The 14151-nt window shown below is 38.4% G+C and overlaps 1 protein-coding gene across 1 annotated transcript in view; it reads left to right on the top strand.

The window, feature by feature from the left end:
- The window catches only part of LOC145263146 (iron-sulfur clusters transporter ABCB7, mitochondrial-like), a 103544-nt gene that overhangs the window by 34909 nt on the left and 54484 nt on the right, over positions 1-14151 (top strand). The window contains exons 10-11 of the mRNA XM_080120121.1: positions 834-991; positions 10769-10932. Of these exons, the coding sequence (XP_079976247.1) occupies positions 834-991; positions 10769-10932 (322 nt within the window). The remainder of the gene's footprint in view (positions 1-833; positions 992-10768; positions 10933-14151) is intronic.

Raw genomic sequence — 14151 nt, 5'->3', positions numbered from 1 at the left:
CCTTTTCCTTTTTTCTTTGCTCGTGTCACTTTGGAAATTAAAAAAAACAAATTTGTACTCTTTTTTTCATCTCAAACAAGGCATATTGTCATTTGAATAAAAAGGACGACTATTTGGGACTATATCTACAGGGACACTATGTAGAGAGTTGAGTAATGAGGTGTCTGTTCACATTATATTTAAGCTTCTGCATATCACTATAGTCAGAGAAGCAGGAGACAGGGAGGGAATTCCAAAGTCTAGCAATTCGAGAGAAAACTCTAATAGAGTAAGTTTTCCAGTATCTATATACAGTATTTATATACAGTATCTATATACAGTATATCTATATACAGTATATCTATATACAGTATATCTATATACAGTATCTATATACAGTATTTATATACAGTATCTATATACAGTATCTATATACAGTATATCTATATACAGTATATCTATATACAGTATCTATATACAGTGAATGGGTTGGATTTTGTTACTTGTTGGATTAGTCGGTATATTTACATTGAGGGGGCAGAAGTGCTACGAGTTCATCAGAACACATTCCATTAAAATACTTTTAAAACAGGCACATTGATGCAACGTTTTTACAATGAGACAGTAGTTGGAGTTTAGTTGATAATGCAGGACCTATTAGGTTGGCGACTAAGAATAGAATTATAAATTACTTCAAACTTCTACCAGGTTAACGCAGACAGAATGTGGATTAAATGAAGAGTTTCGTTAGAAATTCTATACATCAGTCAAAATGTGAGAATGCCATCTAAGATGAGAACAGCAGTTCAGATAATTTTTTTATGTCCGTTTTTATTTTTATTTATTTTTTTCAGGTACGATGACTGTAGGTGATATTGTTATGGTGAATGGTCTCTTGTTTCAGCTCTCTTTACCACTCAACTTTCTTGGTTCTGTCTACAGAGAAGTACGACAGTCTCTTATTGATATGCAGACAATGTTTAATTTACTGAACTTGGAATCAAGTATAAAGGTAAGTTGAGAAAGATGGTAAAAATTGTTCCTTACAGCCGACTGCTTTTGTTTCTTTTTTAATCTATATATATGCATATAAAAATTTAAAGATGGCGCAACACGTTGAAAAATAACTGCAACTTCTCTTCCAACTTTCAGATTTTGTGGTCATGTCTGTATTTCTTTATTTTCTTTTAAAGTTGATAAGTTTCTTATTTTTTCTGATGAGTTACAGGCGGAATATATTCAAAAACTGTGTTCGTTACAACTTTACTTTCAACCGAGTCGTTGTTTGTTTCATCCACTACACTCTTTTCTTCTACCTCTTCTTTTACACGCGTTCGCTTTAGTGACTAAAAGTCGTCTATCCTCCCGCTTTCCTTTCCTCGTTATTTATGGAACCAGGGTACGAGATTCCCCGAGACTTTTTTCCACATAAAAGCCTGCGGGCGCGATCTTGATTGTCAATTTGTGCTCTGCAGGCACAAACGCGCAGCCGCTTTAACGGTAAGCCACTTCTTTCTCCACACTCCCCCCTGATCTCATGATCACAGAGACAGCAGGGGGGTGGCGATCGCCGCCGTCGGGTGCTTCTGCGAAGGGGAACAATGCTACTCTCGTCTTCGCGTGCGCTCTCATCCACCGCCTAATGGTCGGGGAAGGCTTCATCTCCGTGGAGGCTACTGATATCAGTCACTGCTTGATAGGGATGGTGCAAACCAAAGCGATGGCCCACTCGTCTCAGAGTCAGAGTCACTCTCATCGTCCACTGAAGGTGGTACATGTGTCGCCGGCCGTAGGTCCCTAACGTGACAGGGTACGCCATCAATCATCATCACACTGCTGACTCACTACATCGGTCACTGTGCCCCGTCAGTACATCAGTTTCCTGGCGGCTTCACCCAGACAGCATCCCTTTTGGCATATCGATTCCGTTCTATCTCAGTGGCCACAGTTGTATCGGGGTGGATTCCTTTTTCTCGGACACGGTACTGATAGATTGTGTTTGCAGGCACCGTTCCTGGAGAGACGTCATCCTTCGGCATGAGATTATACCAGTACACAGCTTCTGCGATGGTGCACTGCTTCCTGGCTGCAATTGTTTTGATGCTGCGATGGCTTCTCTCAGCTATACCATTGCCAGAAGGCACATAAGTGCATCTAAGCCGCAGCCGCACACCCCATTCTTGTAAGAACTGCCTCATCTGATGGTTGCAAAAGGCTGGGTCGTTGTCCGTCAGCACTTCATCGGGCGCACCTCTTTCACAGAACACGGATGACAGCTGGCGAATAATGCTGCAAGAGTCCTGGCGCCCGAGGAGTCTTCAGATCGTGAAACATGTAGGCCCACAATCGATGAGGGTAAGGAAGTGGTTGCCACCGTAGTGTGTGATGTCCATGCTCACTCTCTGCCACTTACCACTCACTCCCAACTCCCCTTTCTTCCATTGTGCTGGAGCTGGGTCGATGGATTGGCAGGCTTCGCAACTTTCCACCACTCTCCGGATATCTTTTTTTTCTACTCCTAGATCAATCATCTTGACAAAGTACAGTGTCCGCTTGATGTCACGATGTCCACACTGTTGATGAATGTCCATGATGCGCGCTGCATCCACATTACACACAACTGCTGCACATGTGTTTTGCAGATTATCAGAATCTCTCAGAGTACTAGCCAGAAGCCATCGTTGAGGGACTCTTGTCAGAGCATCTGCTCTGTTGAGCGCAGACCTGATCAACATTATGTCCATCCACGGTCAGGTCGTACTCTGTGATGGTGTCGACCAAGGTGGCAAGCCGTCTTGGAATTAACATCTCACTCGATGCTCGTGTCGTCAACCGTGCTCTTCCACTTAATACATCGGTTATCCACCGATGATTGCATGCCGAGTCAGTCATGATATGTAGAACCTTGGCTTGCCATTGAAGCGCCACGTTAACGCCCTTCAATGTGGCATCAAATTCGTCCAAGTTTATGTGCCTCGAATCATTCTCTGGCCGAAGCCAACAGGCATCTTCAATAATGGAATCATTAACTGCAAGGGCAACTCCAAGGGCCAGTGAACTAGCATCCACCCAGACCGTGAACTCATTCCCGCTGACGCACCACTTTCCCCGGAACGGGGTCATCACTGGTCACCCTGGACGCAGTCTCTGTCAGCATGCTCCTTAGGGTGACATCGTGTACTGTATCGTCCCATCCCGACGACACGGCTGTTGCACGTCTTTTTATGGCCGCCACAGCCACCCTGAGCCAACCGCACACAGGGAAATGGCCTACCATCTTTCCACAAAGCGAAAACACTGTTCGTCGAGTGATGTTTGATGGGACCTTGGGAACGTGACTTCCTCTTCTCCAGCAAAGTCCCTCCTTGCTATTGCGCACGTGCAGGCCGAGAACTTTTGCTCCATCGCACAGACGCTCTGGTTCCTTACATGTCAGTCCAAAGCTCTCAAAGTGCATTCTAACCGATTGCGCTGACATGAGGCTCTCATTGACGAATATATCATCGATGTATGAGGATGTTGCCTGTTGCACTGCCTCATCTTGCTGCCGGATTGCATGCATGATTGCTGTCATAATGCCTGGTGCCACATTTAGACCGAACCCTAGCCTGGTTAGACAATATCGGGTTCCTCCAATTTCCACAGTCTGAAATGGCCACAATTTCCTCTCAATGCGTATTTGCAGATAGGCCCTGCGTAGGTCCAGAGTTGCCACGTTTGATCCCTGCTGTCGCCACTCCCTTAATTTGAGTGCACACACATCAGTCCTTGCCATATATGGGTCGACATGCTCATTGAGCTCACGGTAGTCTAGGACGAGGCAGACCTTTTGTTTGGTCTCTTGTACGACGGCCATCAAAGGAATCAGCCCTCGCGGGAGGGGGGGGGGCCCCAAGCTCATCCTCTGGGTATGGAAGAAGCCAGCCATTGTCGATCCACGTCTGCAGTTCTTCTTCATACTGTTTCCTTAGCCACATGGGTGGAGGATATTCCGATAACCGGTTCCACAAGGATATTAATGGCTGATCGTTTGACCACTTCCAAGACGCCGTCCATGCATTGGTGTTTCTATCATACTCTGCACGGAAGTCAGGCTCGTCGAGAGTTATGGCAGCACAAACATGTTCCTCACATCGGGAGAACTGTACCTTGCCAGTTCTGTCTACAGTAATTCCACCCAGTTGTGTAATCAAGTCCATACCCAGGAGTAGGTCGTACCCAAGAAGTTCTCCCTCCACAACCAGGGCTCGCACGGCTACTGCAGGCCCATCGTTGATGCTTGCACGGATAATGCTCACCCCACAAGAGGCTAGTGAACCTCCGTCTACAGTTAGTACCGGAATTCTCTCTGCTTTCCAAGTGGCACAGCATATCTTGCTCACGAGAGTCTGGGTGCACCCAGTGTCCACAAGCGCGAGGCGCTTGCTTCCATTAATGTGTATGCTTACAGTGGGTAGCGCCCTGCTCAATGACGATCTGGGGAGAAGACTGGCGCTGGAGCTTCTTCCCCTTGCCCGTTTCCCGGACAGGTGCGGGCCAGGTGTCCGCGTTTTTTGCACTTGTAGCACTGCGGCCCGTCAAGTTTCCAAGTTGGTTGACGTGACGAAAGACAATCACAGGCCAAATGGTTGGGTCCTCCACACTTATAGCAGGTTGTAGCTGTGCCCAGGTCCTGCAATCCAACCTGTGATGGTTGTACAGCTGCCGCTTGGTCTATAGTGTTAGGGCTTTTCTTTAGTATTGCTCGTGCCCACGCCAATACTTCCGATATGTCCATCTTGTCCACTTGGGATGAGGCACGGAGCAGATCTTCCACACTCTTAGGTAATCCTGCAACAAAGGCACACACCAAGCCTTTGTCTGACATCCCTCCAAAAAGGACCGATAGCTTTTTTAGTTCAGCCAGATACACATCCACCGTTTCCCCGGGATGTAATTTTCAGGCCATGAATTCCTTCCATACAGTAACTGGATCTAACACAAATGCTGTAAAAAGGGCGCGCTTGATGCAGCCAAAATCTGTTTTCTTCTCATCTGTTATATACTGGGTGGTATGGCGGTGACGTCTATTTTATTAGCACCAAGCCTGTATTTTAACTATCCGAGATTTTTGAATATCTCGATAGATATAGAGATAGTTCGTTTGACATTTATGCATATATGTTTGTTGTAAGTAGTCTAGTGAATGGAATGACCGCTGTTCATTTATCAATGAATAACGAGACGCTATGTTATGAAACAACCTGGTTTATTTAATAAACATTCATATACACATAATACGGCGGTGGAGGTGGTGGTGGAGATAGTGTAGGTGGAGAGGGTGTGGTTGCGACCTTGACAGGCAGTTGAGCGTCGTCTGTCCTCCCCTCTCTGCTGTCACTCTCTGACTGACTCGTTCTTTTGTTTATCATTTGACTTTTATGAATTTTCAACCTCGTAATCCGTTAACCCATTTACGTCATCGACCCACATTCTGACCCTCTCTGCGTTTGCTTTTGGTCTTACTTGCGGCCGAATTACGTCATCGTATTCCCGGGTTTCATTTTTGTCGGTCAGGGTTTAAGTTCATTCGAACTTTGCTCCATTCAACGGTCTGACCCATAAACCGACTTGCGTCATAGGACCAGGTCATCCAATTCCAGGTTCCATTTTTGATGGCCCGGATTTCGAGTTCATTCGCACCTCTCCTCTCTCTATAACACATCAGCCAACTGCTGGTATACTGCATATGCTCCCCCAGTGAGGCGCATTGGGACCACGCATTCCATACGCTTCACCCCACTGAGCTGACATATTAATTCTGCTTTTTCCACCCATTCCTGCACTGAGTGATCAGTGATACTGCCATCAAACAGGGGAATTAGCTTGGGGTCAAATCCTGACGTCATGCCGAAATAGCTTGTGTTCGTTACAACTCTACTTTCAACCGAGTCGTCGTTTATTTTGTTCACCGCACTCTTTTCTTCTACCTCTTCTTTTACACACGTCCGTTCGCTTTAGTAACTAAAAATCGTCTGTCCTCCCGCTTTCCTTTCCTCGTTATTAATGGAACCAGGGTATGAAATTCTCCGAGATTCCCCGAGACTTTTTTCCACATAAAAGCCTGCGGGCACCATCTTGATTCTCAATTTAATGGTAAGCCACTTCTTCCTCCACAAAAACTTTGACAATAATTACATGAATGATTCTGCGCTACGAAACAAGTGCTGTCAAGAATTGTGCATGTTAACGTACTTAAAGAAATAAATGGCAAGATGGTCAGCATTTTGAAATTTGGAATATAGAAGTTTGTCATATATATATTATTGAAAAGATTTGTCCATATTTCTTTCTTTAAAATATATTTTGTAATGGAACAAGGTGTTAGGCACTGATTAAAATAAAAAATAATACTGAGGTATTTCTTTTACACTGAAGAAGGGGAAGTTACCTGTCCTTCGATTAAACAACATTGGTCATTAGTTTGAGATATAAACAATAGTGCCTCATATCAGTGTTTGATCATAACACATCCAGCAGTCCCTACATTACCATTTAATCTGTAAGTTGTTAAATAAATGTGTAAAGTGTTATACTTCCTTCTTTTTTTTTTTTTTTTTTTAATGAACTAATAATGTTTATCATCAAACATAACACAATGGAAATGAAAAATGTGGTTGTTTAAAATATAAAGGAAGATCAAATATTGCTTGCTGTGAAAATAGAAATGGGAGCTTACCAGTTAAAAAGTGAATTAGATGTTTGGCATCTCATGCATGCCTATCGACCAGAGAAAAAAAAAGGAAAGGCTTCTACTCACAATGGTAGATTTTTTTAGTTGGGACTAATTTGTATATGTGAATAAACTAACTAACCAACTGACTTAAATAAAAGGACGGATTTAAAGCAAACGGTGAATTTTTGGAGAGAACAGAGCAGAAAATGTTAGTGTCAGAGATGTAATCAGTTATTTCAATGCTTGAAGAACAGGAATTCTGTTTAAAGTTTGGATGTGAGTCTTTTTTTCTCTCTTACAATTATCAATGAAGATATGTGTATTGGGAAGGGTTGTTTTTTTTTGGGGGGGGGTACCTGTCCATCTGATCACTACTAGATATGATGTAACAGATAACAATAAGGGGCAAATTAAATGAGAAGTGGCAGTAGAAGGAATATAGAGACAGATGTATTAAATGCAATCCAACTGTCCAAAATAGGGCCACTCTATATTGGAACAAAAATTAAATTTGTCTCCATCAAGGAAGACTTCCCCATCATTGACTGAGGACAGAAAAAATACTACACTTTGATCCTAAAGAGTCTGGTCCTTTCTGGTGGTAGAATGATTCAACCATTTTTCAAGCAACTTTAGCAACAAATTGTATGCAAGTCTTCCATTTCAGACCTGGAGCGAAAGGCGTATCAAAACAAGAAGATTCCTTAAAGAAAGAGACATTTGTTTCACCTGAAAAAGCAAAATCTGAGCATTGGTGATGAAAGGAGAGAAGCTTGGTTTTCGAGATGTTAGACGTGAAAGGTAACAAGCCACTTTTTGTCCCCATTGCACAGTATGCTCCAGAGAATCAGCAAGAACTTGATCACCAATGCTCTTTGAAGTGCTGCCATAGACAGTTGTGTATTCCGCATAGATATTAACAAATAAACTTGCGATTTTTTTTTTCTCGCTTTTTATGAAAAGGTCAGTCTGTAGGTTGGTCACAGTTCAGGTTGAAAAACTAACTTGTTGGTCTGAATGTTAATTGAAATAAGAACTTCTCAGGGATTATCTATTAAAAATAAATCTGCTTTTATTCTAGTATTATCTCTCTTTCCACTGTAGGTCTAATGTGTTCTACATACTACAATCAATTTAATTTGGTTCCCCATATTGTACTAAATTGTATACGGATATGAAAACCATTAATTATAAATAAAGTTACAAATTTATATATATACTAGCAAAAGTACCCGTCGTTGACTGGGTTCAAAAACAGCCTACAGAAAATAAACTGACTTATGAAAGTATGATAGGTTATGAAAAGGAAGGGTTGTAAATTTGGGTTGAATTTGGGGGTATCAAAACCAAAGCAAAATATGATGAAAGTAAAAATAAAATAGATAAACTCCATAATTTATTATACCATACCTGTTCACACTGAAACACTTATCACAATATTCTGTGGATCTATATTATAAAACCTTGTTAAACTTTGTGACATATTTCCATTCTATGAAGGTCAGGCACGAACAAACACCCCATAATTTTATTATACCATATTTCTTCAAACCGAAACATAATTATCAAAGTATACTTACGCAGATAGATATGAAAAGTCTTTATTAAAGTTTGTGCCTATTTCCATTCTATGGAGGCCAGGCGCGAACGCAGACCCCACAATTTTATTATACCATCCCTATTTAAGTTAAAACATACTTATCAAAGTATTATTATGTACATATATATCAAAAACACTTGTAAATGTATTTTTTAAATTGTTTATTTCCATACTTTGTGGACCAGGCGCGAACGCAGACCCAACAATTTTAATGAACCACGGTTCTGCCAGATCAAACATAGCCATTCTTGTCTTGATACATATTCTATCATTATATGTAATCAGTTTTTTCAAATAGTCAACCATATAGGAGCCTATTCGTGACCAGACACACACACACACACATTCAGCTTTATATCATATATATATATATATATATATATATATATATATATATATATTTAAATAAGGGAGTAGTCACCAACAATGTGTATTTTTTAACATTATTTTATTATTCCGTGTCTTGGTTTTTCATTGAGAATTATGTTTGGATCATTGTAATAATGTTTTTAAGGCATTGAAATCGTTTTTACACGCGTTTCAGACGTTCTGTGAAGCGTCCTCATCAGAAATTATTTTCAAATGTGAATTTGAACATCTGAAACACATGTAAAAACGATTTCAATGCCTTAAAAACATTATTACAATGATCCAAACATAACTCTCAATGAAAAACCAAGACACGGAATAATAAAATAATGTTAAAAAATACACATGGTTGGTGACTACTCCCTTATTTAAATATACATCTTTCTTTCGTTGGAATTTCTTAACCCATTTTATATATATATATATATATATATATATATATAAGAAGAAGAATAATACGAGAATTTCTTGTTCTGGAATCAATTTTTAATCCAAGCAACATAAACAAAAGCAATCGATTTAAAAGAACGTAAATTTTTATTCAGATTGTTGGTATTGCCTGCATCTTTGCTGGCGGCAAAGAAAAAAAGGTTAGAGGCAGAAATATGAATCCTACTTGTTTTTATTCTTTATTCATTGTTACAGATTTGCTTTCTTGCAAAGTTTAATTTTTAGCTTTAGATGCTATCTTGTATGGCATTATTTCCTTGAACTTTTGTTCCCACACAGGAATGATGGCCTCAAAAGTTAACTGCCAGACTTCTTGCTGACCCCAACATCTCGTTAAAAAAAAACACTGAGAGAGAATACACCAGTTTCATAAATGACCACCCTGATGCAATTGTGTTCGCGATGGGCATATTTGTTGATGACACCGTGCTCTATTCCCAAAATGTGGACAAAACAAATGCACGCATACCTAAAGCAATTGCTGAAATCATAGAAAACGACCTCCAATTTGTAGTGAAATGGAAAGCTCCTAACAATTATTAGAAACTTTTCTAGCCACCAATTGCCATGGTTGATAGCATCTCATCTGAGAAGCTAACATTTAAACTACTTGGCTTAACATTCACACATAACATGAATCTGAACAAATACATAAAGATACTGCCTGATTTTCTGCAAAAAGAGTAGCCTTCTTCTTCCATGCTGAAAAACCTCTTATCCCTGACAATATCCTATATCTGTACAAGGCCACCATTTGCCCATTCATTGAGTATTGTTGCCACATCTGGGCTAATGCTCCAACCACTATCCCCCCTCTCAGACAGGGTTGAAAAGAGAGCCTCAACCTTAATAGGTCCCACACTGTTTGCCAAGATTCTAGATTGCCTGTACTTGTTTTCCAAGTACTTTCTAAAGAATGTGCTCCGAACTTGCTACACTTGTGCACCCTCAAAGTAAATAGTTTGGACCTATTAGACAATCAGCAAGATTCCACTCCATCAATGTAGAAAGGCAGGAAAACTTTCTACTAATAATTTTTTACTTTTAACTGCTTGCTTTTGGAATTCTCTCCCTGCTCTTTTTTCCCTGGTTATACCAACATGCAGAAATTTAAATGTAATGTAAAATAACATCTCACTACACAACTAGCCCCTAATTCACAGTGGCCTCTTACATTTCGATGGCAATGTGCCTTGTTTGGAATGAATCTAAAAATATATATGAATAAAATGTTTCTGTCGAAAACGGTTAGAAGAAAATGGTCAGTATTTAAGGATTTTCCAATGTTCATCAGAAGTGTGAGCAATTCAAAATTCATATCCAAGAAGACAAGATGTCCGTACAAATAGCATCATGAATGTTGGATGTTCTTGGATCTTGGGTTTACTTCAACAGCGTAATGCTTGCTAGCGTTTTGTCTTTTTAATCCTTTCATTCCATGAACAATGTTTGTGTCAAAGGGGGAAGAATTGCTGTTTATATATTGGAATCTGTCGATCTAACTATTATTGTTGGCTAGTTTTTGATCTTGAAGTGGTATTTTTTTCTTTTTAGCTCCTTACATGAAGTGGCTTCATACCTTGTCCAGAGCGATTTTCATAAAAAAATATCAAACGGTATTAAATATTTAAAAACTGTATTTGTTTTCTCTACAGAATGAGTTGCAAGCGCCGACACTTGAGGCTTCTTGTAATGAATCGACAATCGAATTCAAGAATATCTATTTTGAATACACGCCAGGTCGATATATTTTTGAGAATTTGTCCTTTACTGTTCCATCTGGAAAGAAAGTAGCCATTGTTGGTGGAAGTGGGTCAGGGTACGTACATTTTCTATTTCTATTCACATTATTTTCATAATACAAGTTTCATTTGGAATGCCACCCAGTAAATCTATAAAATTCCATGTTGTTGCGTTTTATTTTTTTCAATTTTCTTATTGGAAAAAAACCTTAAGAACAAGATGATTTCTGTAAACACGTTTATGTGCATTCCTTGCACAGGGCTGTCATTGCTCGTTGTTTTTATCTGGATTTGCAGCTTCATTTAATGTTAATCACGTGTGTAATGTAGGGGGGGGGTTCTACATAACATGGAGAAGGGGGTGTAAATCGTGTACATATTTATGAGTTCTATGACTGTCGAGTAGTGTGATCGTATGCGGGTGTATAATTCAGTTATTTAATTAATTTAGGTAAAAATGCACTTACGTATAAATAATTGAATTCATTTAAAAAGTATTGTGAACAAAACCAAATAAATGACACATATATATATATATATATATATTTCTGTAGAAATCTACTTTATTTCCTTATAATATATACCAATACTTATTTAAGAAGCTCAATGTAATTACAGAGCAATAATAGTGAATGAATGATAAAAGTCTATATTCCAAAGTTTATGATGTTCCTGATGAGTTAAGTGCAAAATAGATTCCCTGATTGATATAATAATTGTTTGATTTTGTGCTACGATATAGATACTGTCAAGAATTATATAAGTCAACTGAATTAAAGGAATAAATTATAAGGTGGTCAACATAATGAAGTTTGGAATATAGACTTTTGTCATTCATTCCAATGTAAAATAAATATTTGTCTTCAGCTATCTTCGTAAGTCATCAAATTTTGTTCTTTCTATTGATCGTTTTTGGTAATAATAATCATCATTATTAAACATATATATATATATATATATATATATATATATATATATATATATATATATATATATATATATATATAACTAATTCAGTCATCTATATGACGTATGTATATACATGTATCTATGACCGTCTAGTGTTGTGATCGTCTAATCTAAAGTTTATTGCGTGTGTATGTACATTTAAATACAATTCATGATGGAAGAATAATATACATAAACACTTTCACAACACAAAGAATGAATAACAGTTATTTGGGGTTTCCACATTTGGCCAATCGGGAACATATCTGGTTCGTGTTTAGTCATGTTTGACGGGAAGCTGGAAAGAAGATTCATCCTAAGGAACCACAAAGCCTCGGGTTTTATCTTTGGCAAATTTTATTCTAGAGTGTTTCTTTTTTTTTCTTTTGAAAAGTTGCAAAACTGATCGAAGATTCCTACTCATTACTCAACGAAAAATGTCATTTATTAAAAGAATAAACTGAAAAATATTTTCATTTCAAAATTGTTTTGCCGTTTAAATAAATAAAATGAAATATTCGACTTCGTTCGATAGACACATAAGAAAAGTTAAAAAACAGCTATATTTTGTTAGATTAAAATTATCCCTGCCAATGTGCAATTATAATAATTGCAATTATATCATTATCCAAATAGAGAATTATTCTTTCTCTTTAGAAGAAAATACATGCACACTTGGACTACCTTCATAAAATTACCACAGCCATTCTCTAAGACGACGAAAAATATTTTTTATGCCTGCTAGCATGGCCACGTGGTTGAAGACAGCAAACTGTAGGCAGTTTTTATCTACATATCGCTTTGGCAATGACGTCACGCATTCATGTACACTAGCCTCTTTCTATATCTTGGTGGCCATGAGATATAGAAGGAGGCCAGTGTAAATGAAAAATTATTTCATTTATTTAAATTGCTGAAAAATTATTATTTCAAAGGTCAGTCAATTTCTTGTGTGGTTTTTCTTTGTTTATTTTACTGCATGCTTATCTGCATACATTGCAACTAAACATGCTGCACTGCATGCTTGCATATCAATCCAAATAAAGCAGCATTTCATTCACTTCTGCTGAAAAAAATCATCAAACTCCAACCTTTCTGATTGGGGCCACCTACCCCCCATATTTCCGCCTGTGACTGAAATATCTGTACATGATGTTATCAAGCTTATCAAACACCTTGATTCCAGTAAAGCAACTAACCCTGATGGCATTCCAATCATAGTGCTCAAAAGGCTTCAATCTGAACTAGCTCCCATATTTGCCTTAAGGAGAAATGCTTCCCAACACCCAGGAAAACCTCATCAGTCTGCCCCATGTTTAAAAATTCTGAGGATCGGTCATCTGTCTCTCAGTACAGATTAATCAGTCTCCTGTGCATCACGAGTAAGTTGCTGGAATCTGTGATGAATAAGAGAAGTATTCATCAACCACCTCAGCAAAAGTAGCCTACTCAGTGACATGCAATATGGTTTCTGTTCTGTTAGATGTACAAATAATATCAAACAGGATTATTGTTTTGTTTCTAGAGCAATTGCAATTGGCATATCAAAGCCTTTTGATAGTGTATGTCATAAAGGTCTACTCCACAAAATTTCCAGAAATATGAAATAACTGGAAATCTCCTCTCAATTATTAAATCCTTTATGAGAGTAGTTGAAAATAGGAAGAAATCACAAGTTCATAGTATCAATGCTGGCATTCCTCAGGGATGCATCCTGGACCAAATTCTCTTCCTGATCTTTATCAATGATTTCCCAAATCACATTCTTAGATAATTCATAGACATTTCTGCAGTGGCGGCATGTTCCAGGGGGCGACATTTTGAGAGGGTAAAAAAAAAATCTGAATCTTATAACGAAAAAGTTGTAAAAAATCGGAACTTTTGGAGGTATCGGAATTAGAAAAATGTGTCCCTATTTTACGAGCGGCCCATGTCAGGGGACGGCATTTTGAGGGGGTGAAAATAGAAAAAATAAATAAAAGCTAACAAAATATCTTAAATTTTATACCCAAAAGTTTTTAAAAAATCAGAACTTTTGGAGGTATTGGAATCAGAAAAATGTGTCCCTATTGTACGAGCAGCACATATCAGGGGGTGGCATTTTGAGAGGGTAAAAATAGAAAAAATATATGAAAATAAATAAAAGTTAACAAGATATCTTAAATTTTATACCCAAAAGTTTTTAAAAAATCTGAACTTTGGAGGTTGTGGAATCATAAAAAATGTGTCCCTATTTTACGAACGGCACATTCCAGGGGGCGGCATTTTCTGAGGATAAACATAGAAAATAAATAAAAATAAACAAAAAATTTGAAATTCTATACCGAAAAAGTTGTAACAAAATCAGA

Source organism: Euprymna scolopes, chromosome 38 (genome assembly GCF_053919585.1).
Source record: "Euprymna scolopes isolate OS-2025 chromosome 38, ASM5391958v1, whole genome shotgun sequence".
NCBI classification, from domain to species: Eukaryota; Metazoa; Mollusca; class Cephalopoda; order Sepiida; family Sepiolidae; genus Euprymna; species Euprymna scolopes.
Note: the sequence above shows the minus strand (reverse complement) of the source record. Positions and strands in the feature narration are given on the sequence as shown.